The sequence below is a fragment of the Somniosus microcephalus genome, chromosome 6, assembly GCF_052327205.1.
Source record: "Somniosus microcephalus isolate GS21.2 chromosome 6, FLI_Smic_1.0, whole genome shotgun sequence".
Lineage (NCBI taxonomy): Eukaryota > Metazoa > Chordata > Chondrichthyes > Squaliformes > Somniosidae > Somniosus > Somniosus microcephalus.
In genome coordinates this window covers 62,647,212-62,674,195 of record NC_140992.1, presented here as the reverse complement: position 1 = coordinate 62,674,195, position 26,984 = coordinate 62,647,212, and the positions used below count along the sequence as shown (strand labels likewise).

Sequence of the window (26,984 nt, the reverse complement as noted above, 5' to 3'; positions counted from 1 at the left end):
TTGCAGTCGGATCCCGGTGACGACAGCGGACGCTGATCTGTATATTTAAAGAAGGAAATCGGCTGGTCTAGACAGGTGTCCTTGCTGCCTGCTCAGAAGAGAGATTAGCGTGTAAAGTTAAGGCACATGGGATTGGGGGCAAGGTATTGACTTGGATAGAGAACTGGTTGGCAGACAGAAAGCAAAGAGTTGGAATAAACGGGTCTTTTTCCGAGTGGCAGGCAGTGACTAGTGGGGTACCGCAGGGATTGGTCCTTGGACCCCAGCTATTCACAATATATATTAATGATCTGGACGAGGGAACTAGATGTAATATCTCCAAGTTTGCAGACGACACAAAGTTGGGTGGGCGTGTGTGCTGTGAGGAGGATGCCGAGAAACTCCAGGATGATTTGGACAGGTTGGGTGATTGGGCAGAAGCATGGCAGATGCAATATAATGTGGATAAATGCGAGGTTATCCACTTTGGTGTCAAAAACAGGAAGGTAGATTATTATCTGAATGGCAATAGATTGGGAGAAGGGGAAGTGCAACGAGACCTGGGTGTCCTTGTGCACCAGTCGCTGAAGGTAAGCATGCAGGTGCAGCAGGCGGTTAGGAAGGCAAATGGTATGTTGGCCTTCGTAGCGAGAGGGTTTGAGTACAGGAACAAGGATGCTGTTGTACAGGGCCTTGGTGAGACCACATCTTGAGTATTGTGTGCAGTTTTGGTCGCCTTATCTGAGGAAGGATGTTCTTGCCATGGAAGGAGTTCAGCAAAGATTCACCAGGCTGGTACCTGGGATGGCAGGAATGACGTATGAGGAGAGATTGGGTCGATTGGGCTTGTACTCGCTGGAGTTTAGAAGAATGAGAGGGGATCTCATTGAAACTTATAAAATTCTAACAGGACTAGATGCTGGAAGGATGTTCCCGATGGTCGGGGAGTCCAGAACCAGGGGTCACAGCCTAAGGATAAGGGGTAAGCCATTTAGGACAGAGATGAGGAGGAATTTCTTCACCCAGAGAGTGGTGAACCTGTGGAATTCTCTACCAAAGAAGGCAGTAGAGGCCAATTCATTGAATGTATTCAAGAAGGAGTTAGATATATTTCTTAAGGCTAAAGGGATCAAGGGATATGGAGAGAAGGCAGGAACAGGGTACTGAATTTGGATGATCAGCCATGATCTCATTGAATGGTGGAGCAGGCTCGAGGGGCCGAATGGCCTACTCCTGCTCCTATCTTCTATGTTTCTATGTAAGAGCAGGTTAAACTAGAAGACAATGATAACAGAGCAGGGTAGCAGTGGCTAAATCTCCCGAACGATTTTAACCGCCCTTCCACGTTTTGCTGGCAAGTAGGGTTAACATCGCCCCTTTAGTAATTGCACAATATGTAGCCCTCATTTAGTGATTTAGTGCCCTCTACAAAGTACTCCAGTACATTTGTAAGCCGTGAAACCATGCTGAACCCGCTTATAGCTCTGTATTCCACCGATGATCACTGAAAGTGCCCTGCAAAATGCCATTGAGCCTATTTATCACTATTGATTGATGTTAGATTAATTGATCACATATTCCTCCTTTTTCATATATCAGCATTATAAATCATCTGTGAAACACCAAGAATTATTACAGCTTTGTTTATTTTGTTTAGCTTCTAGGTCTTATCCCATTTAGTTCAGGCATCCAGTAGACTTTGAGTTTCTTAAATGACATGCTTTACTGACCTACATTTCTTATAGTTCCTTAAAATACTTTGCCTGGATTGGGAATTTCACTGTCTTCATTCATGAATGATTAATTTGATTACATTTAATTAATGCATCTGACATTTAAGTTCCATGACAATTCTGCTCAAATTATCCAGAAGACCTAATAATTTGCTCATTTCATGCATCATTTCAAGAAACTGTGGAATCCCTACTGTTCTTATTCACAATGCATAATTTCAGTTAATTGACTTCCAACTGTTCAGAGGATGAAATAAAACAACCTAAAAGAAATTAGTCACAGAATAAAAATGAGCTTATTTAGTGAAACAGTGGAAGTAAATTATTTAATTTCAGATGTAAAGGTAAGCCAATCTAAGTCAGTGCAAGCTTTCAGTAAAAAGGAAGAATGTAACATTAGTACAGAGTATATTTGAGCATAAAGATAGGTATCACAGGAATATAAATTATGGTTACACTCCAATAATTAAAAAAAAATTGCAAAGCAGCACAGTTAGCACTAAAACATAAAAGCTATTGTGAAGGATGGAGCAGATAGCCAAATATTGAATTGCTCCGTCATTTTTAGAATTATTATTAAATCTAGAAGCCACGCACACCATGAACATTGAGCCAGTTGAGCAATGGTGCTCACTGGGAGCAGAATCATACATCCCTCACTGAATCTGGCCAGTGGGTCTGAATGCCAGAATTGCACAGTGCCAAATTCAAAAATATGTAAATCTAGCACATTTTTGAAGCCTACGTGAGCCTAACACTTATTTTTAATGTAATCGCATGCAAATTGGTCCCATTGTCAACGTCAGTGATTATTTTTCCACCTGGTCATTCCTTTTGCAATACATTACCTATATACAACGCACTGCTGGGAGTTACTGCTCTGACCTTTGGGAGATTTCTTCTTGAAGGATTGTTTGATTGATTATTACTGCCTTGGGAATTGTGGGTTTCTTTTGTACTTTGATGTCTGTTTCTGTATGCTGCTGCTGTTCAGTGTTGATTTTTTTTGAATTGCAAGACTTCCGTACAACATTCTTGCTGAGAATTGCTATTTCACTGGCAGCAAGCAAATTGTTCAGCATGGCAATTCCTTTCGACATTCCTAAAGCAGTCCTAGATTTGGAAAAGGAAGAGGACTTTATGTGGAGGAAAAAGACCTGAGCGATTACAGCTGAAGTGTTGAGCCTACTTGCTCTCATCTCAGGAGCTGTGTATTTAGATCTAGGCACACTCACCTGGGTACATCTGAAGAGAACTTTTTTTATTATGATTCACCAGTCTGTGGCCACGTTTTGCAGTCTCCTCATAAGTTCGCAGAGGTCAAGTAGGTTTTTCCCTCGTGTTGGTTCTCTCACCACCTGCCGCAGGCCCAGTCTGGCAACTTTGCCTTTCAGGACTCGGCCAGCTTGGTCAGTAGTGGTGCTTAGGGTTGCAAAATTCCGGGAATTTTTAAAAGAGGAAACTTTCCATGGGAATTTTTGTGAATTTATGGGAATTTTGAGTTTTTTTGCACACTGATGGTTTTTGTCCCTGACCCTTATATTATCTTTGTCATCAAAATAGACATACTGTTCCATACAAATAAAAACAGGCTTTCAAAACTTTATTTAGGTTATAATTTTGAACTTTATTGAACCCCCACAAAAAAGACCCATCTAAAATAAAATAAAAAGAGCGTCATCTTTTTTAGCCTGTAATTTGTCCTTATTTTGTCCCTTTGAGTCTTCTACTCATCATTGCTCCTCCTGATTCTCTGACTCTGGCTCTGACGTGTCCATTTCCTCCTCTGTGTCACTGTCTAGCTATGTGGTGGACACTTCTGTATCTGGCTCAATAAGTTGTAGGTTCGCCCGGATAGCCACCAGTTTCTCCACTCTCTTGTTAGTCAGCCTGTTGCGCACCTTTGTATGCATATTCCCAAAAAATTCAGAGGCCGCTGATGAAGGTGGGATTTGGAGTATCACCGATGCAATGGGTGACAGGGCCTCAGATGCACAAAGTCCCTTCCACCAGGTATGTGCACTGATATGCTTGCATGATTCCCATATCCCGTCCCCATTCCAAAGACCTTGCTTGGTAGAGAACTTTGCCAGACTTCCCAGAACTTTGCCCACGTCCAGATTGAGGTGGCATGAGAGGGTAGAAATCACACTGTAAGCGCTGTTAATCTGTTCTCCAGAAAGTATTGGTCTCCCAACATGCTTTGGGTCCAGCATGTATGCTGCAGCATGAATCGGCTTGACACAAAATTCTTGACGCGTCTGTATGAATTGAACAATTGCCTTCTCCTCTGCTTTGAGCAGCAGGGATGTGGGTTGGGCAATGCTGATTTGTTCTTTTAAATCAGCAAAAAGCCTGAGAACATCTGACAAGGCAGCGTCATCTCCTTCAATCTGAGCAATTGCAGATGCTACTGGTGAGAGTAGTTTAAGGCTGCTAACCACGCTCTCCCAAAACACATCATCCAGCAGTATTTTCTTGATAACAGAAAATGCTGGAAATGCTCAGCAGGCCAGGCAGCATCCGTGGAGAGAGAAACAGAGTTAACGTTTCAGGTCTGGGACCCATATCCCCAGACTGGGATATTGCCATTTCTTGCAGCGACTCCTTACCCTCCAGAAGGCTGTTATACATTATGACGCCACCCCATCTAGTGTTGCTGGGCAGCTTCAGTGTGGTGTTCTTGTTCTTTGTTGTTTGTTTGGAGTTGTAGGTTGCTGCAACTACCTGTTTTTCCCTGACATACTTAACAACTTGCTTGGCTCTCTTGTACAGTGTTTCCATGGTTCTCAAACCCATGATGTCCTTGAGGAGCAGGTTGAGCCCATGAGCTGCGCACCCAATAGACGTAATATGAGGGTAGGCCTCCTCCACTTGAGCCCAAGCAGCCTTCATATTCGCAGCATTGCCAGTAACTACAGCAAAGATCTTTTGTGATCCAAGATCGTTGATGACCGCTTTCAGCTCATCAGCAATGTATGTGCCTGTGTGCCTGTTGCCCTTCGTGTCTGTGCTCTTGAAGAACACTGGGAGAGGAGTGGAGACGATGTAGTTTATGATGCCCTCCCCTCGTACATTTGACCACCCATCTGAGATAACTGCAACACAGTCTGCCATCTCTATCGTTTCTTTGAGCTTTCCTTGGACTCTGTTATACTCAGCCTCCAGCAAATAAGTAGACAAAGCATGTCTGGTGGGAGGACAGTATACAGGGCGACTAACATTGAAAAATCTCTTCCAGTACACATTGGCTGTGAGCACGAGGGGTGAGCCTGTCGCATATATAGCTCGAGCAAGGCACTCATCTGCATTCTTCCGGCTATGGTTATCCATTGTATCAAAGAACCTTCCAAGTGGGCCAGGAGTTGCTGATGATAAGGAGCCTGATGCTGAATGTGAACCATCATCTTCTTGAATGGAAGCAGAGGAACTCTGGGCTGACTGCTGTGAGCTTTGAGTGAAGTTGTTGCATTTGGATAAATGCTGCTGCATCTTTGTGGCGTTCTTTACATATGGCTTTGTACAGTGTTTGCACATGTACACAGTCTTTCCATCTTTAATGCCTGGGGTAAAATGCTTCCACACATCCGATGGTAAACGTGGCATTGTTCTATGCAGAGAAATAAAGGGCATTCGTCTCTGTGTCGAACTGCTGTCGATCAGCACGACTGCAACAGGGTGAGTAAATTTTTCCTGATGCTCCATGTGATGGAAGCATGACCAGTGCACGCACGACGCTACATTACCAATAAAGGGAGCTAATCGCTCATCCACTCATCCAACCAATCAGGACATATTTGTTCACAGTCACACACAAAACTTGTAATTATTAAAACAAGCCAAGTAAGAAGATAAACATATATTGATTAAGAAATTCCTCAATAATTAAGATTCCATCTCTGTTAGTAATTTTAAGAGAGGACCTGTGGGGAAAGAAATACAAAAAAAAACAATATTATGCTAGCATGTGCTTTTTTGGGCAAAATTCCCAAACTAAACTTCCCGTGGAAAATTTCCAGAAATTTACCAGAAGGGTTTCCACCCCTTCACAACCCTAGTGGTGCTGCCGAGCCACTTTTGGCGATGGACATTGGAGTCCCCCACCCAGAGTACATTCTGTGCCTTGCTACTCTCTGCTTCTTCCAAGTGGTATTCAACATGGAGGAGTAATGATTCATCAGCTGAGGGAGAGCGATAGGTGGTAATCAGCAGGAGGTTTCCTTGCCCATGCTTGACCTGAGGCCATGAGATGTTGAGGACTCTCAGGGCCACTCCCTCCCGACTGTATACCACTGTACCACCACCTCAGGGATGGTGATGGAGGAGACTGGGACATTGGCTGAAAGGTAAGATTCTGTGAGTATGACTATGTCAGGCTGTTGCTTGACTAGTCTGTGTGACAGCTCTCCCAATATTGGCACAAGTCCCTGGATGTTAGTGAGGAGGACTTTGCAGAGTCTGGGCTGGGTGTGCCATTGCCGTGTCGAAGTCAGTGCCGAGATCGATGCCGGGTGGTCCTTCCAGTTTTATCCTTCTATTGTTTTCTTGTAGCGGTTTGTTACAACTGAGTGGCTTGCTAGGCCATTTCAGAGGGCAGTTAAGAGTCAACCACATTGCCAGATCGGGTATAGATGGCAGATTTCCTTCCCTAAAGGACATTCGTGAACTAGATGGGATTTTACGACAGTCCGATAGTTTCATGGTCACCATTACTCATACTAAGGGAGTGGTTTTGCCAGCCTTGGGGAGGCGGGTTTGGAGGCGGGACTGCCGGGAAAATGGCAGAATCTGGGGGCGGGTACCCATCCCGCCCCCAACCCACCTCCGTGTCATCTTCCCAGGAGGCGGGTCCCTGACCCACGCCGGCTCCCGTCTCCTGGAGGCAGGAAGGGGATTACAGCCACTTAACTGCCTGTTAACAGGTAGTTAACAGGCAGTTAAGAGGATTGTCCCTATTTTTCCAACAGAGGTGTGGGCTTCCTGACGTCGGGAAACCCCGCCAGGGTCAGCGAGGCGAGCAGTGGGTCTGTGGGGGTGAGAGGGGTCCAAAAGTGCGCTGTGAAGGTGAATGATGGGTGCAAGTGTGGAGAGGTAAGTTTGTGAGGTGAGTGAAAAGTCTTAGAAAAGGTTTCCCTACCTTTGTTAATTCCTGCAGGTTTCAATCGTTGGGGATCCGGAGGCTCCGGCACCTCCACGGTAGAGATGACAGAATGGCTGCTGCATTCTCCGTTGCAACAGCCATCTGCTTTCTGCTCAGGAAATAGGTTTGGTGAGCCTTGAGTACAAGAACTCACCAAACAACAGAGAATGTCAGTGTTTGACAGTTTCTCAAAGCTGTCAAACGATGACAATTCATCTGTCAAAAATCTTTGACAGATGAATCGTCATACGCTGACGTTCTCTGTCACCAGCTTTCCCTTAATTGGCCTGCTAAGCCCGCTGGGCAGGCTTAACAAGGTCAATCAAGGGAAAATAGCGTGGGTTGGCCACAAGTCGATGGAGGAGGGATTAAAACCCGACAAGCAGCGGCCCCATCTCCAACACGCCCCCATTGGCAAAATCACCCCCTAACTTTTTATTCCAGATTTATTTCATTAACTAAATTTAAATTCCCCAGCTGCCGTGGTGGGATTTGAACTCACGTCTCTGGATCATTAGTCCAGGCCTCTGGATTACTAGCCCAGTAACATAACCACTATGGTACCATTCCCGGTGCCACCAGAACTTGAGGAGCAGGGAGACTGGACAGACAGCTGCTAAGCAACAAAAGATACCCACTGGAGGACTGGCTGTTGATCCCATTGAGAAATTCTAGAACAGACATGAAATACAGATATAATGCTACTCATGTCTACTTAAATTCAGGTGGAAGAGAGATTCTAGTGTTTGGAGGGGAGGAGGACAACCTGGTCTATAGCTCTGAGCAAGTCTCCCAGATCATCTGAATCTGTTGCTTATTGCACAGTATCGCCATCCAGAGCAGAATAACCATAAAATCAGTGTCAACTTGGCAGAAGAGAAGAAGGAAGAAATGGATGAAGATGGCATGCAGCCAGGGAGCATAGTGAATTGATTGGTGACTTTCACTGATGTCCATAAATTGGCATATGCATGTGCAGTCCTATGCTATAAAGAACTAAACAGTGACAGTGCTGCAAGTCATTCCCTCATCATGGTCACAGATCTGTGTGGGAGATTGATTCTCTGGTTACAACTAAATAGATTGATGATGTCAATCAGCATGCAACGCTGATTTGATGCCAGCGCTGCCATTTTTGAGCTCCACACTCCAGCCTACGCCCTCTCTTAACCTCCCACAGCTGAACACACACTCAAGGGCATGAAGGACTCCCCCACCAGGGCTATTTAAAGGGATCATCAACTACTTACAGGTTAGTTGCTGTATTATTTCTTCTGGCTGTTGCTGCAATTCTACGCATTTTGGGTGCTTTCATACTTGTTAAAAGTTTCAGTAATCTACAGGGAGTGGTCTGGCTGGTGCTGAATTACTTTATTGCTAATTTAAAGGCTTGTGCACAAATCAGTTTCTTCCAGACATGGGTGCACTAGTAGGCCTTCCTTTTAGAATTGACCATGACTGGGAAAATGAGCAGAGGCCATACAGAGCAGGGCAAGCTGCTAGAAAAGGGCGGAGCAGGGGGAGAAGGACTCACAGGCAGGAGGCCATATGCACCCAGGGTGTCCAGGGCGCAATTGTCCTACCTGAATTTCAGCAGTGACCAGTGTTTGAGAAGACTGCGCTTCACTAAGGAGGTCGCCACTGAAATCTGCCAACTGCTGCTGCCACATCTCCAACCTCAGAGCAGGGCGAGGATCTCATTGCCAGTGGCTGTGAAGGTGACCGTGGCTATGATCTCTTATACGCCTGGCTCCTTCCAGGCCGCTGCTGGAGATATTAGCAACATCTCGCAGTTAGCAGTGCACTGCTGTATAAGGGAAGTCATTGAGGCTCTCTATGTAAAGAGAGATAACTTAATTTCATTCCCTCTTGCCAGAGAGAAGCAGGCGGAGTGTGCACAAGGATTTTCAAAGATTGCAGGATGCCATTGACTGTAGGCACATTGCTTTGCATGCGCCTTGTGTCAACTCTACCATGTACCTGAATCGAAAGAGATTCCACTCCCTCAATGTGTAGCTGGTGTGTGACCACAGGCAGCGCACTATGCAGGTCAATGCCCGGTATCCTGGCAGGCGTCACGATGCATTTATTCTGCGGCAGTCCGCTGTGCCTGCTGTATTTAAACCACCATGACAAACCAAAGGGCTACTGGGCGACAAGGGCTATCCGCTGACAACATGGCTCATGACTCTGATTCGCAACCCACGCACATGTACGCAGCAGGCATACAATGAGAGCCATGATGCCACAAGAAATTTGATTGAGCAGACCATTGGTATCCTGAAGCAACGATTCCGCTGCCTGGACCGCTCTGGAGGAGCCCTAAAGTACTCAGCTGAGCGGGTCTCAGGATTTGTCATGGTATTCTGCATACTGCGCAACTTTGCCATCATGAGGGAACAGCCCTTGCCACCAGCTATATGGCAACAATCTGAGGCGGCGGAGGAAGAGACGGCGGAAGTGGAGGAGGAGGAAGAGGAAGGGAGGAGGCAACTCAGACAGCCCTTTCTGGCCGGGCTGTCTGTGACCGACTCGTCTGGCTGTGATACCAGTTAACGCAACCCCAATCCCACATTCATCAACAGTCTCACACCTTACCTTCACTCTGTTACTGACCATCATGTCGTCCTCTAGGCCACAATGAAAAAATAAAAGCCAACAGAAAATACACATTTCAGTGCAAATGTATGCATTAAATCATGCCATATTGGATACAAAAATAAACTAATCAGCCTTGTGCATTCCCTTAGTGCCTGTCTTCCATGTGCCTTTGCCTGTCCTGGTGCTCCTATGCGGTGCTACCCCAGTGGCTGCAGCATGGCTGGCTTTCAGTGGAGGAGACTGCAGATGGCCTTGGAAGATGACCTCGAGCAGCTCTGGGCCGAGAAGGCCTGGCTTCAGACTGCACCATCTTGACAAGATTTTAATATATTATGGCCCAGAAATTCGGGTCGGAGGCTTCCCGTGGGTGCAAGCCTCCGATCTGCACTTACCTAGCGTGCCGGCCGTTGTGCTGTGGGCCCGCGTGGGATTCCGATCCTGGGCCTGCTCCAACTGCTGGCGCGCAGTGCTTGCGTATCCCAGGGGCGCAGTTAGTTCGATGCGTCCCCTGGGACCACGTGGGCCATGGAGAGCCAATGGTAGCAGGGAATGCCCATTCATAAATTTGACAGGAAGACCTGTCAAAACTATGAATACAATTCAGCCCCAAAACATAAGTAAAACTTCAAATAAATTTTAAAAAACATCACATTTTTAAAATAACTATAAGTTACATAAAATAACTAGTTTAAACAATAATTTAAATTTTTGAAAAAGTTAATTACAGTTTCTAACGGGGCTAAAAATAAACTTACTTTTCTTTAAAGTATTTAAAAATAATAAACCTGTGGAAAAAATGTTTTAATTTTACTTAATTCACCACTTACCTTGTTAAAAGCAGGCCTTGCGACTGCTTTTTAAAAGTGTAACTGCTGGAGACTTACCCTCCCGGAAAAAAAACGGAAGTTCCATGCGCACGCGCTGCCTATCCGGCGCACGCGTTCAACCTGTGAACCCCTTTAAGGGAACGGAAGTTCCGGTTTCCCGCGCATGCGCAGTGCATGCACGAAATCGGCACTTTCGTTGGGCCTACACGTGAGTACCCAGCACGTACTCACCCGTGGGGACCCGAAGTTCTGGCCCTATATATATAACATTTTAATACATTATAGATATATAGGTCTTAAAGAATTTGATTCTCTTTACAGTTCATACTGTTTTTTTAAAGCATACTATCTGGTCCAGACCAGCTATGTTACTTGTGAAGAAAAACTAGCATTTGAATTTAGCTTTCACAAACTAAGACATATCAAGCCATTTTGTGATTAGCATATGTAATTACGGTAAAAATAAATGTGTGCAAAACTAAAATTCCCTCATAACAAAAACAAAGGATATTCTGTACAAAATAAATGATTAAGCATGGACATTTTAGTGTTTTCAAATTAAATATGCTAAAGCCGTATTACTGTGTTAATTAGGTTTTCAAACATCATCTGTGTTTCAATGATTCCCCAGAAAAAAGTAATTTTATGTTAATTAAGCTCAAAGAAAGTTTCATGCAAGCAATTTTATTTGCAGCTTACATCATTAAAATGATAAAAACAGTCTGTCTTACAATTTTGGAGGAAAAAAATGCAAAACAAATCTTGCTGAGTGTCATGGGGCCGAGTTTAGGTTTATGCGCACAATGGGCGGTTGATGGGTGGCGTGTGCCCGCCGCCTGCCCCTTATAACCGCCATGAGGCCCGAACCATAAAGAGGCCCGGACCTCACTTACATGCAGCCGGCACTCTGAGGCAGCTCCCCAGTGGGGAGGACAGAAATCGGCTGACTTCCTCACAGACCTGAAACGTTAATTCTGTTTCTCTCTCCATGGATGCTGCCTGACCTGCTGAGTGTTTCCAGCATTTTCTGTTGTTATTCCCTTTAAGAACCACTGGTTAGGCCATTCAATGCCAGTATAAATGGGCGGAGCATCAGCAGCACAAGTTCCACCCATTTGTACCTTAAAATTGCAGTCGTAACCAGTGTATGTCATAGGCCCCTGATTTGCATATTACTAGTGGCCACCCGCATGGACAGTCAGGCGTACCCGCCACCCTTCTCAGGACCCTACTCGCAGTGGCCAGAATGCCAGTGTTAACCATTTTCAGGCTGCTACCACAACATTTACGCCAGGCGGAGGCAGTTAAAATCGATAGTAACAATAATAAAACTATCTGCATAAGTAGACAGTTTTAGTTTAAGACTTAATTTAAATTAATTCTCTGGAGTTGATGGGTGTATATGGGTCTGGATTCTGAATGGACTTTCTACCTTACACCTTACCAAACATAAATTAAACCAATATCATTTAATACATTTCTTTTTTTTTTCAGGAGGCATTGTAAATGTGATGCCAATGTTATTTTCTGAGATTTCACAAAACAGATCCCAGGTAGGATTTACGTTTATTTAAATATATTTTTTGGACATGATGTCGCTATTTTTCAACCATTTGTTATGTAATATTCAGCAGTCGCTTTTATTATACTTATTACAAGTCCATTAATAATTATTTGTTTGTAGTTTGGAAGAATTGACTTTCCAGTGTATTTATCACATGTAAAATGAGTTCCCCTGGTTGTTATAATAAGAACATAAGAACATAATAAGAAGTAGGAGCAGGAGTAGGCCATACGGCCCCTCGGGCCTGCTCCGCCATTCAATAGGATCATGGCTGATCCGAACCTAGACTCACGTCCACTTCCCTGCCTGCTCCCCGTAACCCCTAATTCCCTTATCAGCTAGGAAACTGTCTATCTCTGTTTTAAATTTATTTAATGTCGCAGCTTCCACAGCTCTCTGAGGTAGCAAATTCCATAGATTTACTACCCTCTGAGTGAAGAAGTTTCTCCTCATCTCAGTTTTGAAAGGGCAGCTCCTTATTCGAAGATTATGCCCCCTAGTTTCTATAATATTGAAAGTGGGATCTCTCAGCCAGGAAAATGTGACACTAATTTAAAAGAAAGAACTTAAAAATACCAGAAAATCGCACAGAATACGACTTGTGACTATAAACTGATGACTCTGATAGTAAGAAATATCGCCATTCTAAATACCAGAAACTTCCGATTTGGTTATTTAACAGCAAAGAAATACGCTGACTTGATAAATAAAGAATGAGTATTTCTTTAGTCACATTAAAATTGCATTTTGTATTGCATTTTAATCTGGGGAACTATTATTAACATGCAAGATGTAAAGCAGTAGTACCGTTATACTCACGCCTTTGGGATAATGATTTGTGTGATTGAATGCAGGCACCATCCATTGTGAGATCACCATATTACATTTGTTCTTTTGGCACCGTGTGTTTTTGTACTACATTTTGCAGGAGAGAAAACGTTCTGTTTCTTTTTTTGTGTAAGGTAATGTGGTTCCGCCGAGCTGTCACTGGAGGACTCACTACTTGCGCTATACTGAATATTCTCTGGTAGGCCTTCAAATATATGCTTGTGTGAAACTGAAATCGTTTATTTTTGAAGCCACGACAGTTTTTATTGTCTTCTAACACACCACATAAGTGTAACACAGCCCCTGTAAAAGTCAGAAAGACTGGAGTTTATATTAGTATCAATGCTTTATTTTAAAAAAATACATTTGGGATAAAGATGAAATAGTGACAAAAACACCTCTTTCCTGGGATCTCAGCTGTCCAAACTTCAAACACATTATCAGTTATTGTTTCTGTGAACATCTTGTTTTATAATGCAATGTTGAAACTACAAAAAGTGTATGGCCTAGAAATTGCTTTGCGCTGGCCTGTCAATCCCTGTGCCGGGTCAGGTAGGCCCGAGGCCCAATATCGGGTATCTGACTCAATATCGGGTGTCTAACTAATCTGACTATTTGTTAAAAGCCCAGCTGTGGGACCGCTGGCCAGCTAAGATATTTTTTTTCCTTTGGCCTCCATTGCTCCCCGTTGTTAGATGCTACTGGACTTTTCTCAACTTCCACTTGCCCACCCTGCCCTTGTAGCTTGGCACCTTCTGTGGCCTGTTCTAGACTCCAAAAACTCCACAAACCTGCTAGTTGATTCCTGATGTGCAACGTCACTAGAGATTGACTCGTGTTCTTTGAATTGTCAAACATCAGTTTTGTAATTGACTCACTATTTAGATGAGCAGATGTTAATTCATTCTCTGTTGTTCTTACAAAAGCAGCCTATGCCACAATCTGAATCCATTAATGGTTTTCAACATTTATAAGCAATTAGGTTTCCTATTTTTTACTATCAGTTGTGACTAGCCATGCATTGTTATCACTGTCATTTTTTAGTAATGAAGTTCTCAGTGGACTTTGAAAGGCCTTTCTATTCTATCCATATTTACCACCAGCATTTGTCTGTTATTTATTAATGTCACTTCAAAAGGACTTAAATTGGTCATACACAGAAGCTCGTGTGTTGCCTGGATCTCAGATCTCTGCAGGTGTTCTCTGATATTAAATATAGATTCTAATTAGGTCTGATGGTGATTTTTTTTTTGTGCTCATATTAAGTTACATGGAGCATAGATCAGTGGATAATCTTATCTTTGTGATGGGAGGTCAATTTGAAAATTTTCCAGATTGATGGTTTACTTTAACTAAAAGGTTTGTGTAAGTGTGATGGATGAGTCCTCTAGTTACAAAACAACAAAAAGGCTGGATTGTTTCCAGCAGCACTCACCTTCCATTAGATATTTATTATTACATATATCAGCTCTACAGAGGAACCGGAAAATCTAATTTGTCAAGATAATGATTATGAGTGTTAGTTTTACATTTTGTAGTCAATCACTTTCCAAGTACTGTATTTTGTGCCTTTGTGTTTGGAATAATAATATGCTGACACTGTTGAAAATTAAATGTGTTCTAAAGATAAATATACAGAATAATTCTTAAGCAAAACTGTTCTCAAAATCAATAGCTTTTTAAAACAAAATACAATAACTGTATTTAAAACAGTTACATTTTTGAGGCTCCACTGCCAGTGCTCAGCCTCACTAGCAGCAAGCACAGGTCAGAGAATCCGAGCTACAGAGTTATAGGAGGGCATCTGCCTTGAGTAGTTAGAATCTAGACCTATAGGAGCAATTCGTTCTGCACTGGTTGCAGTTGGGATTTTTCCAAAGTAACAATGAAACCTCATCTCCCTAAAAGGCACTGTTTCTATTGAATATTATGTAGCATCCTGGGAGGGAGCTCTGGTCAGCCCATCACCTTGATTGGACAGGTATGTAGTGCATTCGTCCTCCACCCCAGTTCATAAATTCTACTCTTGTCACCAATTCCATCCACCTCTCTGGCTATTGTCTCAGACTGAACCAGGCTGTTCACAATCTCAGCATCCTTTTCAACCCCGAACCGATGTTCCAGCCCCATATACACTCTTATCGCAAAAACAGCGTACTTCCACCTCCATAACATTGCCTGCCTCTGCCCCTGCTTAGCCCATCTGCCACTGAAACCTTCATCCATGCCTTTATCACCTCCACACTTAACTATTCCTATTCTCTGCTAGCTGGCCCCCCATCCTGCAACCTCTGTAAACTTCAGCTCATCCGAAACTCTGATGCCTATATCCTAACCCACACCATATTCCAGTCACACACCATCCCTGTGCTCGCTAATCTACATTGGCTCCGGCCCCTCAACGCCTCTGATTTAAAATCCTAATCCTTTTGTTTAAATCCTTTCATGTCCTCATGTTCCCTATCCTATGGAACCTCCTGCAGCCCTAAAACCACCCCCTACCCGAACCCTCCATTCCTCTTGACTCTGGCCTTTTATGCAACCCCTTTATTAAACATCTCTTAGTACTTTCCCCTAACTCCATCCCTTTTGCACACTGTCTTATTTTCACTTTAGCTAGGCTATCAGTCAGAGAAGAAGATTAAATCCACGGTTTAGAGTCTTGCTGAAAAAAACCTATAAAATCCATAACAATGACTGGACTTTTGCTTCGCCCTAAATGTAGGTTCTGCATTGATCCTTGTTTACTTCGAACCCAATTGGTTAATTTATTACTGATGGAGCAGCTGTCAGCTCTTGAAATTTAATGGTGCCAAAAAGTATCAAAACTTTCTGACCGAAGCATTGAAGAGGTTTGGCAGGAATATCAACAGCAGAAGCAAACAACTGGAAATGCTGCAGATTAGTCTTGTACTTCAGGGCTTTCAGGAGTAATCTATTTTAGACATAGCCTTGATATATTGGGTAATGAATTCAAGGAGAAAAGCACATGAAAAATGCAATTAAAGGGCTTCTTGAACAAAATAGCTGTTCTCTCCCCATCCAAAAAAGACTGTAGCACCTCTTCTCTATTAATGGCTCTTCATTTATCCCATATCTACATGCTCAACCTAAATTAGAGATGAAGTGAAGCCCACTCACATATTCCCTTTATACAATTCAATAACTAGCCGATGAATTGTTCTCTGTACAAAAAATATTTGCGAATGGAGATCCCAACAAACAACAATACATTTCACTGGGAATTAAAGTTCCAATTTAATTACAGTAAAGATGTAATTAAACCGTCAACACATGTATTATCCAACATATAGGGAAAGATTTTCAACTTGCCATCTGGAAATCGATGAAAAATGAAAATTGGGTGTTTTCTATATTGGATGACTGATCTACACTGCCAGTATTACGCCCAGGTGGAAAGTTAAAAACCCAACTCGTAGTGTTCCCAACGTAAATCCTAAACATATAAAGAGAGATGTTCCTGGGTCTGTACTCGGGTGCAATGAATCATTGCACTGGAAATCTTCCCTATAAATGCAAAATACACTTAACACAATTTTCATCAATTTACAATTTTCCCTTATTAACTTTTACATACAGCTCAAAATGTATAAAAGTATAAAATAAATGTTGATCTTTATCCGAAGTCTATACAGATGAAAATCATCTTCCCTTATGTGCATCTGGAATGAATAGCACCATACTAATGGTCCAAGTTATGTAGGTAGAATGAGCTACTAAATCTATCTAACTTCTACATAGTGTTCAATGTAAAATGGTACTTTAACACTGATGCTGTAGTAAATATATTTTTGTAAAAAAATTATACTGGTTGTAATGCAGAAGTTAGTGTAACTATAAAATAACATTTTGAACACGGATGTCGTGATCTAAGATACTGGGACTATTTCCTTTAGAACAGAAAAGGCTAAGAGAAGACTTAATAAAGGTTTTTAAAATTATAAAGTGCTTTGATAAGGTTTAGACAAAGATGTGGCAGTTTTCAACATTCACCCAAAATGGGTACATAGTTGTCGGTGCATCCATTGCGCCTGCTCGATAGATTCAGTGGGAAGCCCAAACCATTTTCAGGTTTGGGCCTCATTGGAATATAATTGGGAAGCTTCCCAGTGCTCAATGAGCGCTAGTGAGCAGCTTGCCAGGCTGGGGGGCCGGAAATGTACCGGCGAACTGGAAGTCAGCAGTCGGGGGGGTGGGGGGGGTTGGGGGTGAGGGTCGGGTGAGGCGCATCGGAGGTTACTCAGCGGCCGACAGTAGGATGTAGTATTCCTCCAAAAAATGTTCCAGGCTCTTTTTGAAGATACCTCCAGTGGTCCCTTTAAGGACTGCTGGATAGGCCCCTCACGACCTGGTGCAAATGGGCAGAGACTGTTAGCACACGCTGTACCCATTTGTACTTGAAAATTGCAGTATTTCCTCTGGTTGGATAGTTGTGATAAGGGGTCATAAATTTAGAATTGTCATTAAGAGGGTGAGGAAAGTGTTTGCGGGAGAGACCATGGCCCTGAATTTACACACAACTTGCAGCAAATTCCAGGCATAATTCGAGTGTGGCAGTTTTGTTGGGCAGACCCACTTCTGTTAGGTTTCTGTCCCTTAATGACTGGGCTGGTGTTTCTATCAAGGCCTTGGGCCTTCCATGTGTGCGCTCTCCAATGCTACTGGATGTCCATTAATTTTTATTACAATGAGGATGACCAGCGATGAAGTGCCCAAACTCCATGACTTGCGTCCCCAGTTCACCAAGGGTAATTAACAAGTTAAAAGAAGTGTACCTATTGCCAGTATCAGGTGGTACTGGCAGAAGTGCTTTACTTTGAGCCTGCAATGTGAAGACATTTTGAGGAGTAATTATTGGAGTTACAAAAGAGGTTTTGGAGTGGGTTTTTTTTGCTTGTCACCTGGACAGAGCTAACTTTGTCTCAAACAGCCTAATGGCCTGTGATATCAGGGTGAGGTAACATTTAAGAAATTTGTGGCACACAGGTTTTCTGGAGACCCTAGTGAGGAGTGCTGCATGGGAAAGGTTTGATTCATCAAAAAGGCCATGGGAGAGCTGTGCCACCTTTTGTATTAAGACCTGAAGCTAATATCATCCACCAGGCCTCGTACACATAACAGCATTGAACTTTTATGGCACTGCTCTGTGTAATTGTTTTTTCTATATTTGTTCTTAGGGCATGGGCAACACTGGTAATGCAATATTAATTCCCTGCTCCTAGTTCTCTTGAGGGCATTCAGAGTCAGTCACATACTGTGAGACTGAACTCACATGTAAGACAAACCATGTAGGGGTGAAAGGCTCTGTTCTCTGAAAAATGTTAGTGAACCACTTGGAACTTTACAACAGTCCAGCAGCTTAGGGTTGCTAGCCCTTAAAGTTCACAACTTGCCAGAGGTAGGATCTGAACTCTAGTCCAGTACCATAACCACTAGGTTAGTGTACTCAATATCACTCAAAGTACTGTTCAGGCATATATTCATCAAGTCCCTGCAGGGGAATTCATTCAGTTTGGTATTAATGTCAGGCAGCAGCATAATACAGCCATACATTCTGCCCTCCTTGATCTTTTCAAGGAAGAATCTGAAGCAATCAGATTGTCTTTTGGGTGACATAATGGGGGGGAATTTAACTCAGGAGTCGGGTTGGAGGTGGGACTACAACTTCGTGGTTGTAGTCCCGCCTCCATATTGATGCAGCCAATCTACGCGATTTTAACTTGATTGACCTTGTTGAGCCCGCTCAACGGGCTCAGCAGGCCAATTAAGGGCCACCCGGCAACAGGTGACATCACAGACTGAAATTTCATCTGTCAAGACGTTTTGACAGATGAAATAGCAGCGTTTCACAGCTGTTTGAAGCTGTCAAACACTGACAGTCTTACTTCTAACCTGAGTCCTTCTCCACAGACTCAGTTAGAAATCTCTCCTGCACAGAAAGCTGCAGGCTGCCACTTTTGACAGTTCGCAGCCATTCTGCTTTCTGTGCCGGTGAGATGAGGGACTCCTGGAACCTAAAGGAAGGAAGGCTGAAAAGGTAAGAGAAGGTATGTAAAACTTATTTAATCACTTTAGACACACCAAACACACTTACCTTTGCACTCATGCACACATCACTCACCTGAACACCGACATCTTGACCCCTCCAAGTCCTTCAACCCGACAGTCCGACTCCTCTAACTTGGCGTGATTTGGAGCCGTCGGGAATCCCACACTTCAACATCAAAAATAGGGATTAGGCTAAAAACTGCCTGTTAACAGGCAGTTAATTGGCACTAATCCCTTTCTGCCTCGGGTAGGCGGGTCCCACTGCGGGGCGGGTACCCGCCTCCTCTGAAACAGGCATGGAGGCGGGTTTGGGTGCGGGGAGGGGTCGGGACCCCTGATTTCGGGATTTTAACCCCCCGCACGCCTCCAAGCCCAACTCCACGGCTCAGTAAAAATCGAGACCAATGTGTCCCTTACTACCATGGTCATGACCCCTCAGAGTTGCAAGAACAACTGAGGCATGGTACAACAAGGCGCCTGCTTCGACCAAAGTCCTGTCTTCCATAGGGAAGAGATGAAGTCATTGACTATGGCGACCAGTGCATCTGTCATCTGCTTGATGCAGGCATGCACAGCTGTTTGACTAATGTTGCTAATGTTACCTGCTGCAGCCTAGAATGTCCGCAATACTTAAAAATCCAGGGAAATTATTGTGATGGTCTTTAAATCTGTTGATTATGATCATGAGTTGTAATTGTCCACCAATTAAATATTGTAATATAATTCAACTTCCAGAAATAAAGCAAGAGTAAGTACTTTTTCATTTTTCAAAGCAAAAACTTGACACAAACCACATCCAATTATTCTGTGCCTCTCTGGAGATAATAGTCGACCCTAATTAACTATGTCACAAAAATAACAGTAGAGAATCAGGGATCTAAGCTTGGTTCTAGTGTTTAATTAAGATTGATCCATCAAACATGGTGCCTGAACCGCTCAAATTGTTATTTCCTGAAACAAATCAATGAGAAAGAGGGTAAAATTGTCACCCAGTACAATCATAGCAAAGTTTCATCTTAATAAAGGTAGTGTTGCTTCCCTGTTCTGTACTACCACACATATACTCATAGATTTGATGCCTTTATTATGATCCCATCTAGTAAATGATCATACCTATTGACATCTGGTTCTGAAGGAATTCATTTTGTAATAAGTACACTTTATTTTTTAACAAAAAACATTTGGCGGCTGTTTAATAGTAGTGTTGATACACTTACAAATTGTCACCTGTGAATATTACATTTAAAGTCTTGTTAATATTTTCTTTGAGAAAAAAATTATTTTGGTAGAAACATTTGTCACTCAACAAAATGGGACAAAAAGGGAAGTTAAAAGCCTTAAAAGGACCACAATGACACTAGCCAGTCTCTCGTGGCATTGCAGGTGGGGAGCCAATACCAAGTGTAACATTCAGTTGAAATGGCAGTTGAGAACAGGGGATGATTGGACCAGGGCATGCAGATGTTTTCATTTTGAATGTGGGCATAGGAATTTACAGTGGAAAAAGATGACAGGAAAGGTGTGCATATGTAAGATTCTTACTAGTTTGTCTCCTGTGGCGTTGCACAGAGGGACTCGAGACCAATTGTAATCTTGTGCACCTTGTGCACCAGTTGCTGAAGGTAAGCATGCAGGTGCAGCAGGCAGTGAAGAAGGCAAATGGTATGTTGGCCTTCATAGCGAAAGGGTTTGAGTACAGGAGCAAGGATGTCCTGCTGCAGTTGTACAGGGCCTTGGTGAGACCACACCTTGAGTACTGTGTGCAGTTTTGGTCGCCTTATCTGAGGAAGGATGTTCTTGCCATGGAAGGAGTTCAGCGAAGATTCACAAGGCTGATCCCTGGGATGGCAGGAATGACGTATGAGGAGAGATTGGGTCGATTGGGCTTCTACTCGCTGGAGTTTAGAAGAGTGAGAGGGGATCTCATCGAAACGTACAAAATTCTGACAGGTCTGGACAAACTAGATGCAGGTAGAATGTTCCCGATGGTCGGAGAGTCCAGAACCAGGGGTCATAGTCTAAGGATAAGGGGTAAGCCATTTAGGACAGAGATGAGGAAGAATTTCTTCACCCAGAGAGTGGTGAACCTGTGGAATTCTCTACCACAGAAGGCGGCTGAGGCCAAGTCTTTAAATATATTCAAGAAGGAGTTAGATATATTTCTTAGAGCTAAAGGTATCAAGGGATATGGGGAGAAGGCAGATACGGGGTACTGAATTTAGATGATCAGCCATGATCTCATCGAATGGCGGAGCAGGCTCGAGGGGCTGAATGGCCTGCTCCTATCTTCTATGTTTCTATGTTCAGGTGAAGTGGGGGTAGAGGACAGGAATCATTACATTCTATCATTATTTCAATTATAAATTCTGGTCACATTTATAATGGAATTTATAATTGTAATTACACTGCACCTTCTCTTTCTTAACCCCTTTCTCTTAACTTCCTTCTCTCAACTCCCTCTCTCAGCACCGCTGCTCTCCACTCATACACTCTCAGTGCCTTCTTTCTTTCACTCTCACTCAACCACCTCCCTCTATCTCTCATCCCCCTCTTCACTCAATCTCCCTTCACTCTCTCACCCCTCCTTCACACATCCTCTTCTGTCTCGCATACCTTTTTCATTCTCTCAACCAAATATCTTTCACTCAACCCTTGCTCTCTCTCACTCATACAGACTCTCTCTCAACACCCCCCCCCCCATTCAACCCCTTCACTCTCTCAAACTCCTCTCTTATCCCTGTCTCTTTAACTCTCTTCTGTCTCTCAATACTCTCAACTCTCTTCTCAATTTGCTGTCTCCTCCCCTTCTTCTGTTACCTTCCATTTCCAGCTGTTTCTCTCGAGGCTTTGGGCTTAAATTTGATAGTGCCTGATAATGCATGCAAAATGGACTCAAAGCAATGGAGGCAGCAGCACAGATAGTCTGAATCATTAGGTCTTTGCATTTGGTGTTTGAGGTGTTTGTAGCAAAACTAAACAACTTTAGATTAGTGAATTCATCTCTATTACCTCTCTTTTGTAGGTGTTGGGCTGTATTGGACATTGTTCCCCAGACGTCTGTGCGGAAAGTTCTATTTGACGGAGGCTTGAACACCAGCGTGCCTGTCACACATCAGATGGTACCTGGCTACATAATCATCTACTCTAATATATCTTTGGAAGCGTGAGTAATCTACAATATTTATCTTGTACTAATAATTGTCAATAGTTAGCGTATATTATTTTACAACAACATTTGCTGTTTATTTTCTGTCAAATATGATATAGTAACAAGGTAATTTTGAGTGGCTGCGACAAGTATGAAAAAATAAGAAAGAAGCACCTTTGCATATCTTCAACTACAGATATTTTTAATAATAGCTAAAACCTGTTGGATACTGTTTTTTTTAATTGCCGCGTGGTGGAGATGGCACACAAGGCTTACAGGACCATTTTCTCTTAATTTCTTCGTATAGATATTTATTAGCGCCCAGAAAATGTTTTGGAATCCTTCAAATTCATTTTTTAAGTACTTTATATAAATAAATAAAGATCAGAGCGAGCACATCTAAGACAAAGCATTTTAGTTACTTACCTTTACTTCAATATATTAGAATTTGTACTTTTCCCATAAAAGGTTGTTCATTAAAATGTTTATTGTGTATCTGAATTGGAAATCGAGGTGTTAAAATATTTTATCGACATGCTTTGCCTCAGCGACATCATCTGAAAACACAACTCCCAGCTCTACCTCACCAGCATCACTCTTGACCCCGCCACTGCCTTTGTGTTGTCAGACTGTTTGTCCAACATCCAGTCCTGGATGAGCAGAAATTTCCTACAATTATACATTGGGAAGACTGAAGACATTGCCTTGGGCCTGTTAGATCCGTGATTCTGAGAGTATGATGTTTTTCAATAACCACACGGATGCTGTAACTTAACAATCAACAGGTGTTTACTGGAGGAGGGTAGTCTCAAGACTGGGGTACAGAGGCATGCTCAAGGCTTCTATACAGGTGTGGTCACTGCCGGTACTAAAGTATACAGGAGCTGTAAAAGTAGTTCTCTCTTAAAGGTACATACACTACAATTCCTCCCCTTTTAGATTAGTAGTACCCATAATATTCAAATAACAATTAACACTTTAACATGTACATTAAACAACAATAGTCCATTTATAGATTCAGTCTTTGGGGCGGCTTCCTGATCCTTTCGGGATAGCGCCTTTCCTGAGGTTCTTGTTCTTGATGCGGAGGCGATTCTGGCCCCTTTTTATCGGTTAGTTCATCGGGTTCCACTGCTACTGGTTCGGAGGTAGATGCTACCGGTATGTCGGGTTCATCCCCAGGTACGCAAGACATGGGGTTGACTTGTTCCTGTGACGCTAAGATCTGATCAACGTGGCGTCTCACAATGTTCTCGCCGACATCCACTGTGTACACTAATGGCCCCTGCCGTGTGCATATCGTTCCGGGTTGCCATTTCTCTGTTCGGTAGTCACGGGCCAAGACTGGTTGTCCTAAATTGAAGCTCCTTGTCGGCTTCTCATTGATGTGCTGGAATTGTTTATCCTCAACATTTCTTCGCACATTTGGTCTAAGCAAGTCCAGATGAGATCGCAACCTTCGGTTAAAGAACATCATGGCCGGGGTCTGGTTGGTAACTGCATGTTTCGTGTTTCGGTAGGCTAATAAGAAATTGTCCACCTTATGCTGTAGTGGAATTTCATCGTCGCACATGGCCTTTATCGCCTTCTTAAAGGTTTGTACGAACCTCTCAGCCAATCCATTTGTGGCTGGATGATACGGGGCGGATGTGTAATGCCTTACCCCATTCCTTCTTATAAATTTTCGAAACTCTTCAGACACAAACTGTGGTCCATTATCAGAGCAAATCTGCTCTGGCAAGCCGTTTCTGGCAAATATGGTCCGTAGGACTGCAATCGTTTTCTCTGTAGTGGTTGAGGACATTTTTATCACCTCAGGCCACTTCGAATGAGCATCCACTGCTATTAAGAACATTGAGTCCATGAATGGACCAGCAAAATCAATATGCACCCGTTGCCATGGAGAGGAGGGCCACTCCCATGGGTGTAGAGGGGCATGTGGTGGTGCATTTTGGACCTTCTGGCATCCTGAGCAGCTCTTGGTTAGGTCTTCGATTTGTTGATCAATTCCCGGCCACCACACATAAGCCCTAGCAAGGCTTTTCATTTTCACTCCCCCCAGATGACCTTCATGTAGCTCATTTAGCAATCTCTCCCTTAACTTGGGTGGAATCACCACTCTAGATCCACACATCACTGTCCCCTGGCATACTGACAGCTGTTCTCTTCTGGATGAGAATGCTGGCAACAGTGAGTCGCCATGTGTTGGCCATCCCCTCACCGTCAAATCATATACCCGAGACTGCGTCGGATCATTGCGGGTCTCCTTCTCTATATCCACGTTCGTTACTGGCAATCGTTCAATTTTTGATGAATAAAATATCTCGATAGGGTCCACTGCTGGTGCTTCCTCCACAGTAGGCAGTGGCAGGCGCGATAGCCCATCAGTGTTTCCATGCTGTTTCGTGCCTTTATATTCTATTTCATATTGATTCGCCCCTAGAAACAGGGACCATCTTTGTAACCGTTGTGCCGTCATCACTGGAACGCCCTTCTTAGGACTAAAGATGGAGACAAGTGGTTGGTGGTCAGTCAGCAAGGTGAACTTCTGCCCATGCAGATAGTGGTTGAATTTTTTTACTCCCCATACTAGGCTGAGGGCCTCCCTGTCAATCTGGGCATAGTTGCGCTTGGCTGAGGTTAGTGACCGAGATGCAGAGGCTACTGGCCTCTCCAACCCATCTGGGAATTTGTGCGACAGCACCGCTCCAATACCATAGGGTGATGCATCACATGACAAACGAATTGGTAGTGCTGGGTTGAAATGGGCCAACACCTCTTTTGATGTGATCAATTCTTTACACTTCTGGAAAGCTCGTCTACGTTCGTCATTCCACTTCCATGGTACCCCTGTTCGCAGTAGGGTGTTCAGTGGGTGTAATACCGTGGACAAATTTGGTAAGAACTTATGGTAGTAGTTTACCAGCCTGAGGAACGACCTCAGTTGTGACACATTTTCCGGTGCTGGAGCCTTGACTACTGCCTCAATCTTTTCAGGGGACTTATGTAACCCCTCTTCATCGATGACGTGGCCACAATACGAGATCTGCTTCTGGAAAAACTCGCACTTGTGGCGATTAGCTCGTAGCCCATATTCCTTTAATCTGGTGAGCACCTTCTCCAAGTTGGCGAGGTGATCACTGTCATTTTCGCCCGTGACCAGGATGTTGTCCAAATAACACTGGGTCCCTGGAATCCCTTGCAGGACTTGATCCATCGCCCTTTGCCAAATAGCCGGAGCCGATGCTACCCCGAACACCAACCGGTTTTATTGATAAAGACCTTTATGAGTGTTAATCGTAAGGTATTGTTTCGAGGCTTCTTCTACCTCCATTTGCAAGTACGCCTGGGCTAGATCAATTTTGGTGAAGCGTTTACCTCCAGATAGCGAGGCAAAAATATCCTCAATTCGTGGGAGCGGATATTGTACCATGTGAAGGACTGGGTTCACTGTCACCTTAAAATCCCCACAGATGCGGACCTTCTTTGGTTCCCAGGCATATTACTCAACGACCTCTTCATTACAGGAACGATGGGTGTAGCCCACTCGCTCCAGTCTACTTTGGACAGTACTCCTGAACATTCCAACCCTTCCAGCTCTGCTTCGACTGCTGGTCTGATCGCATAAGGCACTGGCCTGGCCTTAAGAAACTTTGGGCTTGCATTTTCCTCTATTTTAATCGTTGCTGTTATGCCTTTTAGTGTTCCGAGTCCCTCCTGGAACACTTCTTTTGCGTCAGTTAGCATTTTTGACAGTCGTCCAGGTGTGACGTCGTCATTCTTTTTGGCCTCAACCTTCAGTGCCTGTATGGAATGCCAATCTAATTGTATCTTCCGGATCCATTTACGTCCTAGCAGTGGTGGTCCTCCATCTGGCAATACATATATATCCATTTTAGGTATTTCCTGGCCTTTATATATCACTTTCACCCTTATTTTTCCTTTGGGGTAGACTTTCTGCCCCGTGTACGTCTTCAAGACAATCTCTGTAGCTTTCAAGGGTATATGTGAAAATAGCCGCTTTGTAGTCCCTTTGGTTTATGACTGTTAGGGCTGGTCCTGTGTCCAATTCCATTTTCACTTGGACTCCGTCTATCTTGAGTGTAACCCAGATAGTCTGGTGATCCTCCATTTTGGTTACCTTATGTAGTTTCAGACAACCCAGCTCCTTGCTTCTGGAGTCTGTGTCACTTTTCTGTTCGTCTGAACTACTGTCCATCAGCTGGTGTACCTTTTTTGTACTTCTCCTGTGGAGATTTCTTACTGTTGGTTTTCTTCCCAGACCTGCAGACTCTTGCTATGTGTCCTGCTTTTCCACACTGTCTGCACACTTGGTCCTTGAAACAACAATCCTTCTGGTCATGTGTTGTTCTGCCACAGCAATAGCACTTCCCTGTTCCATAGGACATTTCATTGGTGCCATATTCTTGCGGTCTCCGTTGTATCTCTGCAGCGCCCCTTGCGGCTGCTTCGTGTGATACTGCCATACTGAAAGCCTTGTCCAGCGTCGGATCCTTTTCTGATAGAAGCCGTTTCTGGGTTCCTTCACTTTGCAGCCCACACACAAACTTGTCCCTTAACGTATCTGCTAGTCCCGCTCCAAACTGGCAGTGTTTCGATAGCTTGCGCAGTTCCGTTAGGTACTCAGCATTGCTTTCGTCTTTGTGTTGGTTCCTTTTATGGAACTTAACTCGTTCTGCTATCAGCAGCGGTGTGGGGTTTAAGTGGTCCTGTAGGATTTCTACTATGCTTTCGAAATTCTTGTTCACCGGCTTCTCTGGGGTTATTAGGTTTTGCAGTAACCCATAAGTTTTTGCACCCATGGAATTTAACAAAACCAGTGCTTTCCTAGCATCTGGCACATCATTCGCCCTGCAGTACACCTCAATACGTTCCACATATGTCGCCCAATCTTCGACTTCATTGTCGAATGTAGAGATACTGCCACTCTTCGGCATCCCTGGGTGTGATTTAACTGTCAAAAATGGCGTTTCCCGCGCTTCCCCTTCTTCTCCGCTGGCACAAAATGGCGTCTCCCGCGCTTTCCTTCCTTCCCGTGCTCGCCCTTCTTCTCCGCTGCGGCTTCTAAAAATGG

General features: G+C 43.7%; 1 protein-coding gene across 4 annotated transcripts in view; it reads left to right on the top strand.

The window, feature by feature from the left end:
• LOC147115764 (uncharacterized) overlaps positions 1–26,984 on the top strand; it is a 500,089-nt gene that overhangs the window by 305,379 nt on the left and 167,726 nt on the right. For all 4 annotated transcript variants that reach the window (XM_085990285.1, XM_085990282.1, XM_085990283.1 and 1 more), the window contains 3 exons: positions 11,775–11,833; positions 12,807–12,871; positions 21,764–21,904. In XM_085990285.1, coding sequence (XP_085846411.1) covers positions 11,775–11,833; positions 12,807–12,871; positions 21,764–21,904 — 265 coding nt within the window. The remainder of the gene's footprint in view (positions 1–11,774; positions 11,834–12,806; positions 12,872–21,763; positions 21,905–26,984) is intronic.